We start from the raw sequence: 16,442 nt of genomic DNA on the forward strand, positions 1-16,442 counted from the left end.
GCTCTGCGAGGTCTGATCAGTCAATGCCAGCGCGTACTGACTGATCCGCGGGTCCTCTTCACAACTGCAAGTAGCAGAAAAGCGTCCCGAAACCAGGGATACATCTTTCCTATCTCAACTCTCGCTCACGCTCTTTTGCGTCCCTTCCTACTGTTATGTATTTCCCTCCAACTATTATGCTTCTTGGGCCTCTCACCCGGGCCACGTCTCTCTTCTACCATCTTCTACCACCCAAAATCTCTCCTCTTATCACCCTTTCTCGACTCCCCCCCCCCCCACCATCTCCATCCTTGCCACATCTACGTACCACTTTTCTTCTACCATTATCCCCCTGCGCCTCTCCCTCCTACCCCCTTTTGTACCTTTCAACCGCATTTCCACTACATCTCTCCACACACACCGCTTCCAATCATGTCGAGTGCGTCTATTGGCCTTGATTTATGCTACGAATCCCATTTTTCATGTACATGCTCACAATGCGCAAGTCGTCACACTTAGGGCTCCACCCCTGTCCATCATATGCGCAGAGCATAACCCACGTTTGATTTGACGGCCTTTTCAACATTTGTTATCTAGATGCATGCGCGACTCTATGAAGAAAGGGGAGGTGGTGGTGGTGGAGGGGTTTGCCGTAGCCGAGATACAGTAGCAAGCGATATTCATCTTCAAATTTGGTGTTAACGAGCCAGGTTGGCTCATCAGCTCTGAAGCCCGCCAGCCTTCTTGAGCAGCGGGACATTCATTGATGTCCCCCAACCTTTCTAAGACACCAAAGCGGCGCTCATTATTCGCTACGAAATCGATCAGCAGCACTGCACGATTTCCCGTGTCATAACAGGGCAATGTAAATGGTGTGGTTTGCTGATATGGCGAGGACGCGGGTGGGTGCTTCGAAGCCCGACTACAGCAGAACACCCAGAGACCGGGACGTTCGAAAGATTGAAAGCGGAAATGGTTGTCTGAATCATCATTGTTTCTTGCTTGCTCTATGACATGTGCGGCATAGAGGTGCCTGCAGGTTCGGACAGATGTCTATGCTGCTTTCCATGCTGCGGTGAGAATGTGTCGACTCTTGGATTCGATCAATCATGTCCATTTCGCTCATCATGGCATTTTTCTCACGTCATTCTCGTCAATCGCCGTCCAAGTCATGAGTCACCAACTGGTACGGTGCCTAGGCATGGTCACATTCAAGGGTAGTCAGTGCATGCACCACTCTACTTGAAGACCTTGCCGTCAGCCCACTCGTAGGTCTTGCCGTTGACCGTGATGGGCTTATCCCAAGACCACTGGTCCTCGACGAACTCCCTGTCCTCGGGCTTGCTGGGGTCGAGCTTGGTGAACTCGTAGCTCTCCCAGTCGGGAGCGACGTCGAAGGCTGGCAGAGCCTCGTCACCGCGGACCATAAAGGCACCCTGGATGATCGAGTCGTTGGACTGGCCGTACACGGAGGCTGCACCGAAAAGGTATTTGCGGGAGGCCTCGAGACGGTTGAAAAATCCACCTGATGGGAGAAGTCAGTGTCGGCTGGGAGCAGAGTGAATACAAAACTAGGTCGGGACTTACCAATCAGGTTGGATGACATGAATGTGAGGGTCAACTCGTCGTTGTACTTGTAATCCAGTTTCCACAGTGAATAGTCCTCTGGCTTGTAGTGTTCCCAGAACCAAGGGAGGGCCACAGAACGGGTATCTTCGTTGGAATACTTTCGCTTCCAGTCATCGAGGATAAGGGTAGGCTTGGGCAGGGACTCAAGAGGATGCTTGGCCTTGACCTCGGGTTTGGCGTCTTCCTCCTCCTCTGGCTCCTTCTCGGCCTTCGGCGCGGCAGCAGCGGCAGGGGCCTTCGCAGGCTTTGCCTCTTTCTTGGGAGGGGTGTACTTGACGGCCTCTTCAACAAAGATGGGGTTCTCAATGATGGCCTTCCAGATTGGCTGGTTGACCACAGTCTCGAACCAACGGGTGGTGTTGGGGTTCTCGGCGCGCCATTCCTTGTCAAGGACGTATTGGAAGCCGCGCGACATTTGAGAGGTGACATAGAGGTCAGCGAGGGTGATGCGCTCCCCAACAAGGAAGGTGTGGACGAGGAAGTGCTGCTCAAGCACGTGAATAGCATCAAGGGCAGCCTTCTTGAAATCATCAACCGACTTCTTGTTGTAGGGGATCTTGCCGATGAGCGGGCTGAACCAGCCAGAGAGGTTGGGGAGGACTTCGGAGTTGGAAAAGGACATCCATCGCACAATTGAGGCGTAGTCCTGCTTTGTCTTTCCAAGAAGGGTGGTCTTGTCGTTCTGCGATGCGACTGTCACCGACCGTTAGCGATGGCTTTGTGGAACTGATAATTCGAACGAAGCGAAGAAGGACAATGCGAAGGTGGTGCTCAGAGTTCAATATAGTCAACAAGGAAAATTCAGACAGGGATAACTGAATGTGATAATATGGCTCATCCTAGACTGTTCGTAAGGGCGAAGGCGGGGCAACACTCACAGTAGATAGCGATCGCGAGTGACTCGGTCAAGATGAACCCGTTGGCGCCGACGAATGTAGGAACTCGTCCCAGAGGATTGAGCTTGAGGTACTCTGTGTCGGTAATGGGAGGTCTCGTCTCAACGAGCTCAAGGTCGAGGTTGTTCTCCTTTGCAACTGCTAGGAGGGCAGTGCTGCGGGCATTTTCCTAAAGGGCGAATATCAATATCGGCTATTCACAAAGAGCGGAGCTGCTTTTGCACAGAGCGTACCTTGAAACCGTAAAGCTTTCCGAACGACATCTTGGGTGGTACGATGCGAATTCTGGGGGACTGGCGGTGGATTGGTCTCCAAGCAAAGTCGGAGTCGTGTCAATGAAATAAATTTTGACTCAGTTTGATGCCATGTCACTAGCACGGGCGTTTGGTCCACCGTAAAAGCTTGGCAGGTTCAGCACCTGTGATCAGCTTGCACCTTCGACTTTCCCGTCGAAATCACTCCCCCAGAGTGTAGCGGTCTCTCAATGCTTCTGGGCAAGAGGTAACAGGCGCTTGCTTACGTCCATGGCACGCCCCTCAGTGCAGGCGTTGCCTTCCACATTTTCGCAGATATGTCGCCAATGTCGGACTCAGAAGATTCTAGCGCGAGCTCACCCTCAATGGCTCCAACCGACGATACAGCGTCAAACGCTGTTCACGACCAAAAAGCTGTCTGCTGAGACCCAGATCCGCGCCGCACCGGAGATAGACCTCGATGAGTCTCAGTCACCACCCGCTCGGATCCTCCCTCGCTCGCCCTCCTATTTCACAGCATCTCCGGTTTTCAACGACCACCTTTTGACGCTACAGTCTCTCGTCAAGAAGCATGCGTCGCTGCCTACGGCCCCTACAGACCAGATAGCGCGGCCAGTGTGGTTGAGGTTGAATCAATATCGAAGCTCGACTGGGGAACAAGTGGCTGCCTCGAAGTACTCCAAGGTACTGCTGCTCTTGACGCGACTGAACAAGATACACCCCAGAATCTGCCCCAAAGAAGTCAAGCAGATACTTTCTCGGTTCAGACGTCCGGGATCAGAAGCGATACAGAAAGCCAAGCCTGGAACAATCGATGAATATGGAAGGTCTGTGGGCATAGGGCGGAGGAAGGAGTCGTCAGCAAAGGTCTATCTAGTGGAGGGCACAGGAGAAGTGCTAGTCAATGGGAATAGTATCGTGCAGGCATTCCCGCGGGTCCACGATAGGGAGAGCGCACTGTGGGCGTTGAAGATCACGCAACGGATGGACAAATACAACGTCTTTGCGTTGGTATCTGGTGGTGGAGTTACGGGGCAGGCCGAATCCATCACATTGGCCCTTGCCAAGGCACTGCTGGTACACGAACCGGCTCTCAAACCAGCTCTACGACGAGGTAAGCAGATGTGGTCCCGGCCGCGTTCATGGTTGGTCGCTAATTCACAATACAGCCGGCTGTGTTACTTCGGATCCCAGACGTGTCGAACGGAAGAAGCCTGGTCGCCTCAAGGCCCGAAAGAGACCTACGTGGGTCAAACGGTAAAGGGTCCTGGGACTCGAGGTAGAGCGGTGGTACTCGTCTGTACATCACCATGTATCAATGTCTCTGATGCACAAGACTTTGTTCCAGATCGAGCCCATGCGTTTGTACAACTAAACAGGATTCTCAGTAGTGTCCGACAATTGCGGTGGCTCGGACGTCTCGTCGGAACGCTCATGTAAGATCGATGTCTCTCACATGATCGTGCGAAACAACGATTTGGCATCCGCTGGAAAACATCTCGTGCTGAGCCATCAGTTTGGCGGCGGAGGAGGAGCAAAAGAGCATGTCAGCCTTGTGGCAGTGTTGCACAAGCAGGATTGAGAGCTTGACGGGCCCTTTGACGTTGGGCCAGCTCACGTGCGCCATCTGATACAATGCACCGTGACGCTGGTCAACCCAGACTTCCACCCGACATTCTTCGTCGCACAATCTATTAACGAGGGCAGCACACTTTTGATCTTGACTGCTCATCGCACAATGACCAGAAGAAATGTCGACACATCACGGCAACCATGGGTCCAGGACAGTCGAGGAGATCTTTAAGCGAGATGCCATGATACACATAGTACTCCGTATGCTTGCGCCGTATACAGACCTGAGGACTTGCAAGTGAGAGCGTCCGACATGCTCACCTCCTCGTGGAAAGCTCGTGCCTGATCAAGTTTTCAAGCCAACGGCTCGCGTCATCCATTAACGTCCGGCTCCACCATTGTGCGCGCAAATTCCCAGGGACTAATTTGTTGCATCCCGGTCGGTGGATCATGGTCGCGGCTCAACACTGCAACTATCTTCCGGATGTATCTTCCTCAAACGAGGCACGAAACCCGTGCTTAAAATCTTACTGCACACTTTGGAACATAGTTTCGAGCTTGAGCACCGCACTGAGGTGTACACAGTAAGCACGCTGTGGTGAGCGCCGACTGCCCGGTAGGCTTTCCAAGTCCACCCAAATACAGAACTGGGATTGTACGGACGAAGGCCCATGCAGTCACGAAGCGGGCTTCTCCCAGCACAGCCAGCGGATCTCTTGAAGCGGGTAGAAGACAGCCAGCGCTCTCCTTCCCACCAAGGTATTTGCGCGATTCGTGTCGTGATACCCAGTACAATTGTTATTGACAAGTTCTCAAGGACCGAGCCACAGGAACCTGAAACGAGGGCCTGAAACGCGCGTTTTAGCCACAGCCTAACCGAAGCCTCGAGTCCAAGCAGATCAAGATCACACCACCAGCGCTAGGACGGCACGCAAGCACATAGACGACCCCGCCTCACGATTTGACCGAGCCTTGTGCCTAACAGGGTTGTTGTGTTCGAGCCAATTTCGAATCCGTCGCCGCAACTGGTCAATCTGACTGTGTGCAGCTCTCACAATCCAACGTCGCTCGTCTGCTGTCTGCGGCGGAATGACGGGAGTTCAGAGTGCTAAATAAACCACGGACCCAGATGTGAAACCTACGCAGCAGCAGGCATGCATGCGGCATGAAATCCTTGTTTCCACTCCGGCCCGCGGTTGCACAATGATGCCTTGGAGATTGTGTCAGCGATCCCATTGGCGGGTGCGCAGTGAAGCCTCTGCCTGGTCTGACTGGTTGGTGCAAGACGTAGCTAATTACTGCATATGCAGCCCAAGCCCGAGGCCTAGCGGGAGGCGAGCGACAAGTGGTGCATATTCGCATTGTTTGCATGAACGCGAGATTAGTGAAAACCGGAAGCAAAAACCACACAACTCAAAGGCTATGACACGAGACGGGCCAAATGGACGAAATGCATCCTCGTCGGAGCAAACCTTGCAGATTTCAGCCCTGGACTACTCGAACGAGTAGCAGATGACAGGTCAGGCGTGGAGATCTCGACAGCAGCCACGTCCGACACAGGCACATCACATCGCCCTTTGACACCTCTGCCAGATCTTTGGGTCGATGCCAACCTTTGCCGGAATCCGACTGGCTACGGAGGCTCCGCCTGAGTTGTGACAGGCACCACCTTCCGATCGAGTGCGATGCACTCTATTCCGTCCCGATGTTGGCTGCGTGAACCTGTAGACGTGCGAGATGTACTGGTGCTAGTTCCGTCGGTTCTCCGCCGTGCGTGTTGCGTATCGTTGACATAATCCTGGCATCTGCTGTCCCATGCCTGGAACAGTCGATGCTCCGGGGCCAAGCCAGCGTCTCCTCCTGCGAGATTACATGGAGCCCGTCCCGAGGACTTCGGGCACCAGGCGAAGCTCCAGGTGCCGTAGGAAGTTGGGAGATGACCCAACCAGAATAACCACGTCTACGGGCCACACGTCTCGTGCGCAGACAGGCGGACATTGGGCACCAGTTGGAATGAGGCAATATCTGATTCCAGCGTGATGCTACGGAGACAGGATTGAGGCCCGACGGCGGTTCGGTGCAACCTGGGCGATCGCGGCACCCGCCAGATGGAGTGGCACCCATTCGCACCGCACAGTCACACGGACATCCCCATCTGGGACTTATGGCATATCTGTTACTTAAGCAATTGGCGCTGATGCCAGGTGTGCCCGTCGCCGTGAGCCGGTACTGCTGAGGTTCAGCATCGCGCATCGCACATTGCGCATCGCCCAGCTGCTCCATCTGCGCGACGATCAATAGTCGCGACAAGGCAGCCAATCCGTGGCGAGACATGATGGCGGTTCAGCTGTGATGTGCCAGGCACGCAGCCGGAGACGACCAGAAATGCAGATGTTGATCATTCCCCCTGCCTGACGTTCCTCGGGCGCCACACTATAAATCTCGCCTGGCGCTGCGGCAGGTGGAGGCCAGTGGCAGGCTAAAGATGCAAGCCTTGTCAGACCAGTGGCTAGTTCAGCTCCCTTGCGCCTGGAGAGGCCCTTAGCGAAACCCTGGCGAGGTCCTGGAAGCACCAAGAAGATGCTGCAGGCAGGCGCGGCTCCACTAGCGGGGATGCTCGTCGCGTTCCAAGTGCCATTCCCATTCACCTCGTCCTCGCGCCTGCGCCGGCCCTGGCACCGCTGGGGTCGTCTTCCTTCAGCATCCATGAACCTTGGACAGCGTATCCGTACGGCGCAGTGACAGCTTGGTTCGACGCTCCCCTACCCAGTGCGCACCCTTCGCACCCTACCCATCCGGCGCACCTACGACAACCGGCCGGCCGACCGGGAATTGCGCACAGCTGGCCTTGACGCCCGAGAACAAGCTGACCACTTTCCCATGGACCCTCTGCATACGCCGCCCCCCCAGCACGGTGGGCATCTTGTCCCTCCTGTGGCGCTGTCCACTTCAAAAGACTTTTCGAGCCGGCAAGAAACGCCTTGCTTGCTGCGCTGGGACCTGCTGAAAACGATATCATCGGCCGCGTCTGGGAGCAGCTGGGCCTCGACGTACCAGGACGAGCGACCCATCCGTTATTGCCATGCGGTCTCTGCGCCATTCCCCATCAAGTCTCCTTGAGTCAAGTGTTGATTGATTTGCGTCGTGCGCACTTCCGCCTGCCACGGCATCTGCACCTCAGGCCTCTTGTATACATTGTGTCCTTCCACAACTCCAAGGTACCTGGGTCTTCTCCCTCCTTGCCTAGGCTACCGAACGCTCATTTATCTCTTTCCTACGATCCTGTCCTCAATGTCCTCGCGTTCGTGTCTTGACCATCGAACTGTGCCGTCCCTCCACCCTCGGATTCCACTAACCCCACTACCCTTGCTTTCCTTCGACCGCCCGGGCACGCACACTCGAACGAAATTTCTGCACGGGATTTCGTCTTGGCCTGCTGTTCCGCGCGAGGAGCTCTGGAGACGATTCACACGATTTCCATAAGGGAAGGCGTCCAGGTGTATTTTTCGGTCCCCCATTTCGGCGGCGTGCGCTTCCACACACTGGGCTCGAGGGAACCAGATTGCGATCCGAAAATCCACCGCGAAAACTCATCCTGTCAGTCGATTCAGCATAGTATTTGGAGCAGGCGGCCATCCGACATTGTCTTTGTGCGCTTTGATTGCTTTTTTCTGGGACCTGTTCGCAGCGATAACGGCGGCGCCAGTGTCTCGTCGAGTTTCCCACCGCCCACGACGCCAGGGAGGACTACCCGCTCTGACGGCCTCGGCGAACGCCCCTAGCCGCGGCTGCGATATTGTCGCTCTTTCCCTTTTTTGCCTTGGATTGGTTGCATGAAGGGCCCGAGATCAGGCGGTGGTACAAGGGAGGCATCAGTGGTTCAGGAGGTGGCAGCTCTTTCCGACGCTTCATACCATATTACGGCATACGGGGTACGAAACACGCGAGACGAAGGCTGCCATTCTGGCGTCGACGGCTGAGATCCGCCTCCCTTAAATGGACGGCAATGACCGTCGGCGCTCCCAGTATGGACCTCCATACCCACCACCAGCGCCCGCGCGTCCTCTCCCCGGACAGGCGATGGGACCACCTTCGACTGACAGATTCGCGCACCCCACGACGCCGGCTAGAACAGATATCGGCAGATCTTCGATGGCACGGCCTTATTTGTCTGGCTACTCGGGTTACGGCTACCAAGAACAGCCCTATGGGGGCTCGCAGATGCAAAGCAGTAGCCCGATGCAAGGAGTGGAAATGCAATATTCGCCAGCGTTCATGTCGGAGGCGTCCAGACAGCAGCAAGTGCAGGCCTCGCCCCAACAACAGCAGCAGTATGCGCAGTACGCGCCCTCTTCGATGCTTCCGCCAGTTGGCCCGCAAGCCCTGTACGAGGACATTGCGTATCAGCCGTCGCAAACGGCAATTGACGTGATGTCGAGCCGATTCGCAGTCCCGCAGTACATGACCCCCGGCGAGCACCCCGGAGCCACTCTAGGCTCGGCCCCGGCTCAGTACATGACTTCGCAACCCGAACAAAGCAGCTATAGCCACGTGGCTGTGAGTCGGCCATCGATGCCTCAGTCCTATGGTGCGCCACAGGTCGACTTTCCCATGGCGGAGCCTCGAGAGGTGGAAGAGGGCGCCGAGCCGAATCGGGTGCAGGAGGCACTCGATGAGGACTTGCGCAACTACCACCGGCAACTCAGGACCGTGTTCGACGCCATCATCGCAGGCAGAGTGACAGCGGCCCGCGAGAAGCTGCTTGCGGCGTCTCGGTGGCTGGTCAAATCTGTTGCCGCATTGGGTAAGTCGGATGCTCGCTTGAGAAGGGGGGACTAGGCTAACCATTCGCAGGGCTGCACCACGATGACGAGACGAGACACGCCGAGCGCATCGACTTGTGGCAAGAGTTCAATCTGGCGTGGGAGGCGCTTGGGCAGAAGCAAAAGGAAATCACCGAGGAAGCTCTGAGGACCAGACGAGAGCCTCCCGACATCCTCTCGGCCAACTCCATCACCAGCTTGATGGACGAGTTTGTGGCCATGTGCGACCAGCTCGAACAGTACGGGCTGGTCGACTTTGAAATGGGCGCCTGGGAGGAGCAGATCACGCACATCTTCATCGCCTGCCTCGACCTCCTTCCTCCCAGCGATCCGAGCCCGGACACGGGTGCGAGCGCGAGTTGAGGCACGCTTGGACGCCTCTATCGGTCTCTTCTATCACGACTGAACGACGACTAACGACTCGGAAACCTTTCCTTTGTGACCAACGGCTTTCTCCTTGATGATTGATACCTCTGTTCTCTGCATGATACATGAGCTGCACGTTTTGTATGACCACCACGTTTTGGAGTTGCTTGAAAATCTGCATGATGTACGAGTATGATTGGGAAGACCGGACAGCCCGGCCTAGACCGAAAAGCATTACATGGAGGCAAATGGCAGGGACATTACATTATTGGGAGGCACCGCTGTTTACTTTTTTGCTTGCTCTGACCAGCTGGGTTTCGAAAAGAAGGCACGCAATGTACAATAGCTGCGGTCCTGTTGGCTGGGCACCTTTCGGGCTATCTCGATTTCCCATCCCCCTTTCTTCGCGACACGCAAGAGCATGGCGGGTTCGGAGCAAAATGCCCAAGCTTCGCTGCGAGCGAAAGTGAGAGCACGTCTCCTTTGTTGGTTGCATCTTGGGGCTGTTACGCTGGAGCGACATGAAGCGCCTCAGAGACGGTTTTGAATACATCTTCTTGTTCTCGAACCGCCTCTCTCACACTCCCTGCCTATGATCTGATTCGCCTTTGTCCGCCCGTCTGCGGCCTCGCGCATCTGACCGCTCAGTGGCCGGGGCCAATCTGTGACGCCGCTGCCAGTGGTGAGCAAGAACACAACAGAGCGTCAGGGGGGGCGGAGGAGAGACGTAGCACCGCGATTCGCTGCTTGGCTCTGAACGGACAGGTTTTTTTTCGGGGCGCATCCCCCTGCGTCTTTTAAAGTGGATACGAGTACTGTACGCTCGTACTGGGTAGGAGGGCTGTCGAGGCTTCGATCCCAGATGTTGCGAAAGTGCTTGTGCGCCGGCCTGGGGGGATAGGGGGGGTGTGATGTGCGTGGAGTGCGTGATGTGGCCCTGAGCCTCTACTGTAGAGAGCCTCTTGATGCTTGATCCCTGCCCCCACGTACCAGGGTACCACATTCGCGCTGACCCGTGCCCACGCCTTTCACGAGTATCCAGCCATGACGACGATCATCCGCCGACACTAGCGACTTCCAGAACAGGGTGAGTACGAGGAGGGGTCGGTCGGTAGCATCACAGTACGGAATTTAATTGTGACGGATGGTAGTGGCACAAGGCGTGCTATTCTAGGCTACTTCAGACTCCTTTGCCACCGCCGCCACTGTAGTAGCTGCTGCTACTACTCGTACCTCGTACTGCCTGGATTCTTGTCGATGAGGAGCTCCGGAGGCCTTCCGGGGTTGAGGTGAACGGATGCCTCGAACCCTCAGATTATTGACAACCCGACTGCGTGGCTGCCATACAACATGAGAGACTTGGAAAGGCCGATCACCAACAGCACGAGCGGTTGAGGAAAGGCAGTGAGATATCTTCCCATGAGCCAGGAAGAATCCAGCATAAAATGCTTGGGTACTCAGTCTTTTCCGCCGAGGCCTCCACCACCCCAAGGGGTTATATGACCTCATTCTTGGAACTCTGGTACTCGTATGCCAAGTTCGGCCTGGAAACTGTCGAGGTCATTAGCAGCCGAAGCTTCTTTGCAAAAATTTACGATTGCCTCTCGCAACACAGTGCCTTGAGAAAGAGCGGTAAGTGGCCTTTTGCACCTCACCATGATCATAGACGCTCTTTAACTCGCGGCGGTCTCAACACCGGCCTCCCCAGCTTGAGGCTTGCTTCTCAACGCGTAGGGTTTGATCCAGATCGAAGCGACGCCGGCGAGGGCGGCCATTGCACAGCCTGATGCCCAGACAATGCGAACTGACCGCACAACCGCCTCTTGAAGCTCATCCAGCTGGTCCGGAGTTCCTGAGAATTGTTGAATCTCTCGGATCAGGGCTTCCGCGGTAAGATTGACGCCCGACATACCCGCCAGTACACTTTTGCATTGAGTCTGGAAAATGGCCGTTCCGATCGCGACACCGCACGCCTGCCCGCTGGCGCGGACCAAAGCATACATCGAAATCGTGTGGGAAACGTTTGTACCCTGAGTGGCCGCCTGTACCGTAATCGACAAGGCCGGGACTAACATGCCCACCCCAAGACCTGCGACGAGGTTCAAAAAAATCCAGCTAGGGACTGTGGTCCCCGGTTTCAGCAAGCATAACAGTCCGTAACCCAACGTGGTGAGAAACCATCCGGCCCAGACCGCCCACCTGTATTGACCTGTCGAACTGATGTAAAAACCGGTCACCACTGCGGCTGGGGCTACGGTGAAAGTTTCCGGAAAGACGGCCAGCCCGGTTATGAGCGGGCTGTAGCCCTTGACGCCTTCATAGTACAGCGGCAAATAGTATACTAGGGTCCAAAGCAAGACGCCATGGACGAAGATGCCGAACTGTCCAACATTCGCCGTACGGTTGGCAAACACGGCCAGACGGAGCATGGGTTCCTTTGCGACCTTCTTCTCATACCCTAGGAACAAGACCATGCCTGCAATGCCCACCAGCAAAGGAACCAAAATTTCCCACGATGACCAAGGACGGATGATACCGGCAAAGACCAGCGGTAGGAAGAATGACACTCCAAAGGTAAGGAACATGACAATGCCGACATAGTCAATGTGTCCCAGCTTGGTCCACAGCGGAATGTCCGCGGCTCTCCTAGGCAAGAAGGCCGCGATACTCGTGATGCTGAGAACGACAAGGGGGATGTTGATCCAGAAGATCCATCTCTGAAAAAATGGGCCGGGTCAGCATCGAGGCATAGATGAGGTTGACAAGCACGATCTTACCCAGGATACCTGTGCAAGCGCACCACCTAGAACAGGTCCGGAGACGCTCCCTACAGCCCAGACTGCGTTCATCACGCCCACATATTTCGCCCGCTCTCCCAACGGGAAGATGTCTGATAATACGATGACGGCAAGGACCATGACGCCAGCTCCCCCGCTTCCTTGAAGGACCCGGCCCAACAAAAGGACGGCCACATTCTTCGAGACCGCTGCCACCACCGCACCCGCAAGGAAGACGACAAGCGCACATAAAAGCGCAGGCTTGCGACCGAATACGTCCGACCCAGAAGCGAAGACTGGTTGGCACAGAGTCAGCGCAACCAGGAAGCTCGTTCCCAAGCTGTACGCTGCAGTTGTGGAGGCTGAGACTGCTTCTGCAATGGTCTGTCCAGAAATTCGCGTCAGTACAACGGACATCTCGGACGTGCACGTTAGGACATGTTCACTCACAGGCAGGGCGACCGCGATCGAGGTAGCATCAATGCTTTCGGTGAGCACCACCACACACAATCCTGCCAGTGAGACAGTGTCTCTTTGAAACGATTGACGGAAAAATGCCATTTGGCTGGGCAAAGAAACTCGCAAATCGAATCCGTTTTGTCTGGACTGACTTCAAATCGTGGATATCTACGCCGATGCCGGGTTTCCGTCCAAACCATGTGCCGACATATGAAGACCGATCTCCCCCTCAGGCGGCCCATGATAGCTCCTCCTCGGGCCTTTCGCCCCTTCCAGCGCGAATCCTCATTCAAACAAGGACACACTCCTGTCGGGAAGGCAGCGAAGAACTGCCATTGCTCCCTACTGGCTTCGCCGCATAACTTTCAGCCTCCTCGGAACCACATTCCCGAGGGAAGCTCGGCAACTTTGCTCTCCGGAGGCAGAAGATGGGGTATATTCCAGGTCCTGCGAATGAAAGGGTACGATATACGACAAACTCCGGAGAAATACAGGCTAGGAGTGTTGATGTGGGGACGAGAAGGGAGCCGCTAAGCTCTGTTCGATACACCGGTTCGTGTGCAAGCATGAGATATACTATGTCAATCAAGGTGTGTTTTAATAGACGACTATCGGGATCGATACAGTGCTCTGTGTAAGCTGACGTGAGATTTAAATCTACTTCTCTACGATATGCCTGGATCCATACTTGACACTCACGATATCCATCCACCTCTGATCCTTCAATGGTTGAGCCTACGAGTATTTTATATAGCTGCTCTCCGCGACAGTGGTCATCGCTCGACAGCTTTCAGTGTCGACTTGCATTTACACCATGGACTCTTCGTCATTTGGCATCAATCTCTTGTCCCTGCCTGCCACGGTAGGGGCGTTTTTGTTGTACTATGGATGTCATCGCCTGCTTCAGCTCGTTGCGTGTCGGATCAGCCCCCAGTTCTATACACAGCTACAAAAGGATCAAAAGGACGTTCGATACTTTTCTTTCATCCTCGGAATTGCCATCACCTTCATCTCGACCCCGGCGTGCACGGTGGCATTCCTGCAAGCTACCGACCACAATGATGTGAGAGGGAAACCGCTACTTTCATCGGCCGCGGCGCAAGTGTGCGTGGCCTCCCGCACGGTGCTTTGGACATCGGAGCTCAACCGTCTCGACTACGCCAGCGGCTACGTCTATCACCATGTGCTTTCGTTGTTGGACCTGGCGTACCAGCTGCACGCCCGTATGCCGATGAGACCACACTTTGCCCTCTATGCGTCCTTGGCGACCGAGCTGCTCTCGAACCTGGGATGTGTGCTCGCGATCATGGGCCTCAAGGCGGTAAATTCTTCGCTTGCCTACAGAGTTCAGGCAAGCAACACCGCTCTCCTGTTGTTTCTACGGATTCCGCCCATCATTTACAGTGCGATGCTCATCCCCTCGATCCCGGGACAAAGCTGGGAATTTTGGCTCAACATTGCCAGAGTCGCCATATACGCCAAGTTCAGCGTTGGTATGTTTCTTTCCGAGGCGAAAAGATTGCGGATGATTGAGCTTGAAATGCGAAAGCCCGCCCACGCCATCATCTGTCAAAGATACAAGCTGTATCTGTACGGGGTGGCTGTCTGTGCCGCGGTGCTCGCAGTCGTGACCTCCACACTGGCACTTTACGCCAATGCGTTTCCAAATGCCTGGAAAGCCCTCAGCTCGATGGACATTGCCGCGACTGTGCTATTCACCATCTGCTGTGCACTGTTTGGAGCCCGCCTACCTGCAATCCTGAGTGAATATCGATCATCCGGTCTTTTACGGTTCCAAATCCTCTCAGAGGCCGGCTATTGGCTTCAGACCGGCGTTGTCGGCGCGGTTTTTGGAGTCTTGCTCAGCGGTGCAACTTTCCGGGTCGACGCCCGTGTGCTGATTGCAACTCTACTGATATCGCTGCCCTTGGGCGAGTCTATCGGGCGAGTCGGCTGTCAGTTCGGAGGCTGCTGTGGGGGAGTGTCTCATCATCAATGGATGCACGTTCCGACTCAGTTGTTTTCGAGCACATTGAATCTGGCTGCGTTTGCGGGATCGATGCTCCTGTTTCATTCTGAACGGATGAGTCTCTACTCCGTGGCGACCTTGTCCGTCAGCCTTAACGCCTTGATTCGACTCCTCGTCCAGCCACTTCGAAGAGATTCGAATGGCAGACTGATCAACTGCATGAGCTTGTTCGCCGTCGGGCAACTTGGTTGTGCAATTTGGATGTCGTTGACGAAAATCGAGAATGGACCAACAGACATTTCCGGACATGTTTTACTTTCGACAACTTCCGATGCGGGTTTATCTGTCATTTATTACCTTGCCCCTCTGCTATGTGCTCTGCCGGTTATCCTGAAAGTATGCAGCACCGCCGCAGGTGAAGCACACCGACCTTCTGGGATCCTTCAGGCCTGCAGTAAAGGTGAAGATGCCCCCGACCAGCCTTCCGGGATCCTGCAGGCCTGCAGTAAAGGCGAAGATGCCACCGACCAGCCTTCCGGGATCCTTCAGGCCTGCAGTAAAGGCGAAGACGCGATAGAGCGTGTTTCGACTCTTGTGCTGCGAGGCTACGCCGTCTCTCAAGAATCCTCTCGCCCAAGGCCACATAGTATGCTTTCTACCATTGCAGATTGAAAGCCTGTTATATACTAACAGTTGGGTCGCACGGCATATGAAACATGAACAGTAAAGCGCATCAAGATCTTCAATCCGGAACCTGTTTATATCTGAGAGACAGCTGCACAGGGGGTTTGTCCAGGATTGATCACGCCATTCAACAAACTTTGACGAATTCAATATAGGGGCCGGGATCGCGCCGATCCGCCCTTACCGGGAACTATAGTTGCTTGATTTGAATAAAATAGTCCAAGTTAAGCAGTCCTGGGTAAGCCGGCGAGCAGTCTTTCCACACCTTGGCGACAAGAAGCTCTGAGGGCCCCTCGGAAAAACACCATGACACGTGGTCGTCTATACTCATCCTTTTAGTGTCCTTGATCCAGCAGTTCTCCCAGTTCGTCGAGTTCGTCCGAGTGTTGAGGGTCTGTCGTTATAGCGCCTTATAAGGTCATAGCCGTGTTGGTGGTATAGGCCACGAGGTATACTATCACTACAAGACAGCTGTCCGTTCGGTTGGACACCCCTTCCCATTGTGGTGGTGGATGCCATTTGACGAGGATTCATTCAGCTCGTAATTATCTCCCCAACGAAAATTCATCCGTCCGTGGAAAGACGCGAGAGATGAGACGACCTGGAAAAGTACTCGTACGCCGTACTCCGTGGTCGATAATGTCACTCAACAAGCCCGAACTGGCCTCGTCCGGTCGAGGATTCCATGTGTTTTGACAAAAGGTCTGATTTGATCCCCCTGCATCCATACGAAACGTACGTACTGTATGTAACCGAGTCCGTCTATTTAGTGTGGTAGACGACCCGGCACAGCATTTTCGAGTACGAACCGGGTCCTATACTGGCTACTGGCACTGGCTACTGGCACTGGCTACTGGCACTGGCTACTGGCACTGGCTACTGGCCCTGGCTACTGTTTACTGTTCACCGGGGACGTGGCTTATATAGGACGTAGATTCTTCCAGGCTGATGAGTTGGGCCCTCCATGATTTGTAGTACTTTATGGAAGCTCCACATATTACTGTATAATAGTATGGGCAAGAGCCACCCAAGAG

General features: G+C 54.9%; 5 protein-coding genes across 5 annotated transcripts; 3 read left to right on the forward strand and 2 right to left on the reverse strand.

Annotated features, from left to right (window-relative positions):
- Positions 1-1,217: 1,217 nt before the first annotated feature.
- Positions 1,218-2,767, reverse strand: G647_04846 (uncharacterized protein; the record flags this gene model as incomplete). Its single annotated transcript, XM_008729183.1, has 4 exons — positions 1,218-1,504; positions 1,567-2,301; positions 2,487-2,673; positions 2,738-2,767. The coding sequence occupies 4 exons, from the start codon at positions 2,765-2,767 to the stop codon at positions 1,218-1,220; spliced, it is 1,239 nt and encodes a 412-aa protein (XP_008727405.1).
- Positions 2,768-3,028: 261 nt separating this feature from the next.
- On the forward strand, positions 3,029-4,019 carry G647_04847 (uncharacterized protein; the record flags this gene model as incomplete). Its single annotated transcript, XM_008729184.1, has 2 exons — positions 3,029-3,872; positions 3,928-4,019. 2 exons carry the CDS (start codon positions 3,029-3,031, stop codon positions 4,017-4,019), a joined length of 936 nt encoding a protein of 311 aa, XP_008727406.1.
- Positions 4,020-8,410: 4,391 nt separating this feature from the next.
- G647_04848 (uncharacterized protein) lies at positions 8,411-9,516 on the forward strand (the record flags this gene model as incomplete). The annotated part of the gene is made up of 2 exons (XM_008729185.1): positions 8,411-9,134; positions 9,185-9,516. 2 exons carry the CDS (start codon positions 8,411-8,413, stop codon positions 9,514-9,516), a joined length of 1,056 nt encoding a protein of 351 aa, XP_008727407.1.
- A 1,676-nt stretch (positions 9,517-11,192) lies between these two features.
- Positions 11,193-12,857, reverse strand: G647_04849 (uncharacterized protein; the record flags this gene model as incomplete). Its single annotated transcript, XM_008729186.1, has 3 exons — positions 11,193-12,236; positions 12,297-12,680; positions 12,747-12,857. The coding sequence occupies 3 exons, from the start codon at positions 12,855-12,857 to the stop codon at positions 11,193-11,195; spliced, it is 1,539 nt and encodes a 512-aa protein (XP_008727408.1).
- Positions 12,858-13,569: 712 nt separating this feature from the next.
- On the forward strand, positions 13,570-15,396 carry G647_04850 (uncharacterized protein; the record flags this gene model as incomplete). Its single annotated transcript, XM_008729187.1, has 1 exon — positions 13,570-15,396. One exon carries the CDS (start codon positions 13,570-13,572, stop codon positions 15,394-15,396), a length of 1,827 nt encoding a protein of 608 aa, XP_008727409.1.
- Between the last annotated feature and the right edge of the window lie 1,046 nt (positions 15,397-16,442).

The sequence above is a fragment of the Cladophialophora carrionii genome (genome assembly GCF_000365165.1).
Source record: "Cladophialophora carrionii CBS 160.54 unplaced genomic scaffold supercont1.4, whole genome shotgun sequence".
Lineage (NCBI taxonomy): Eukaryota > Fungi > Ascomycota > Eurotiomycetes > Chaetothyriales > Herpotrichiellaceae > Cladophialophora > Cladophialophora carrionii.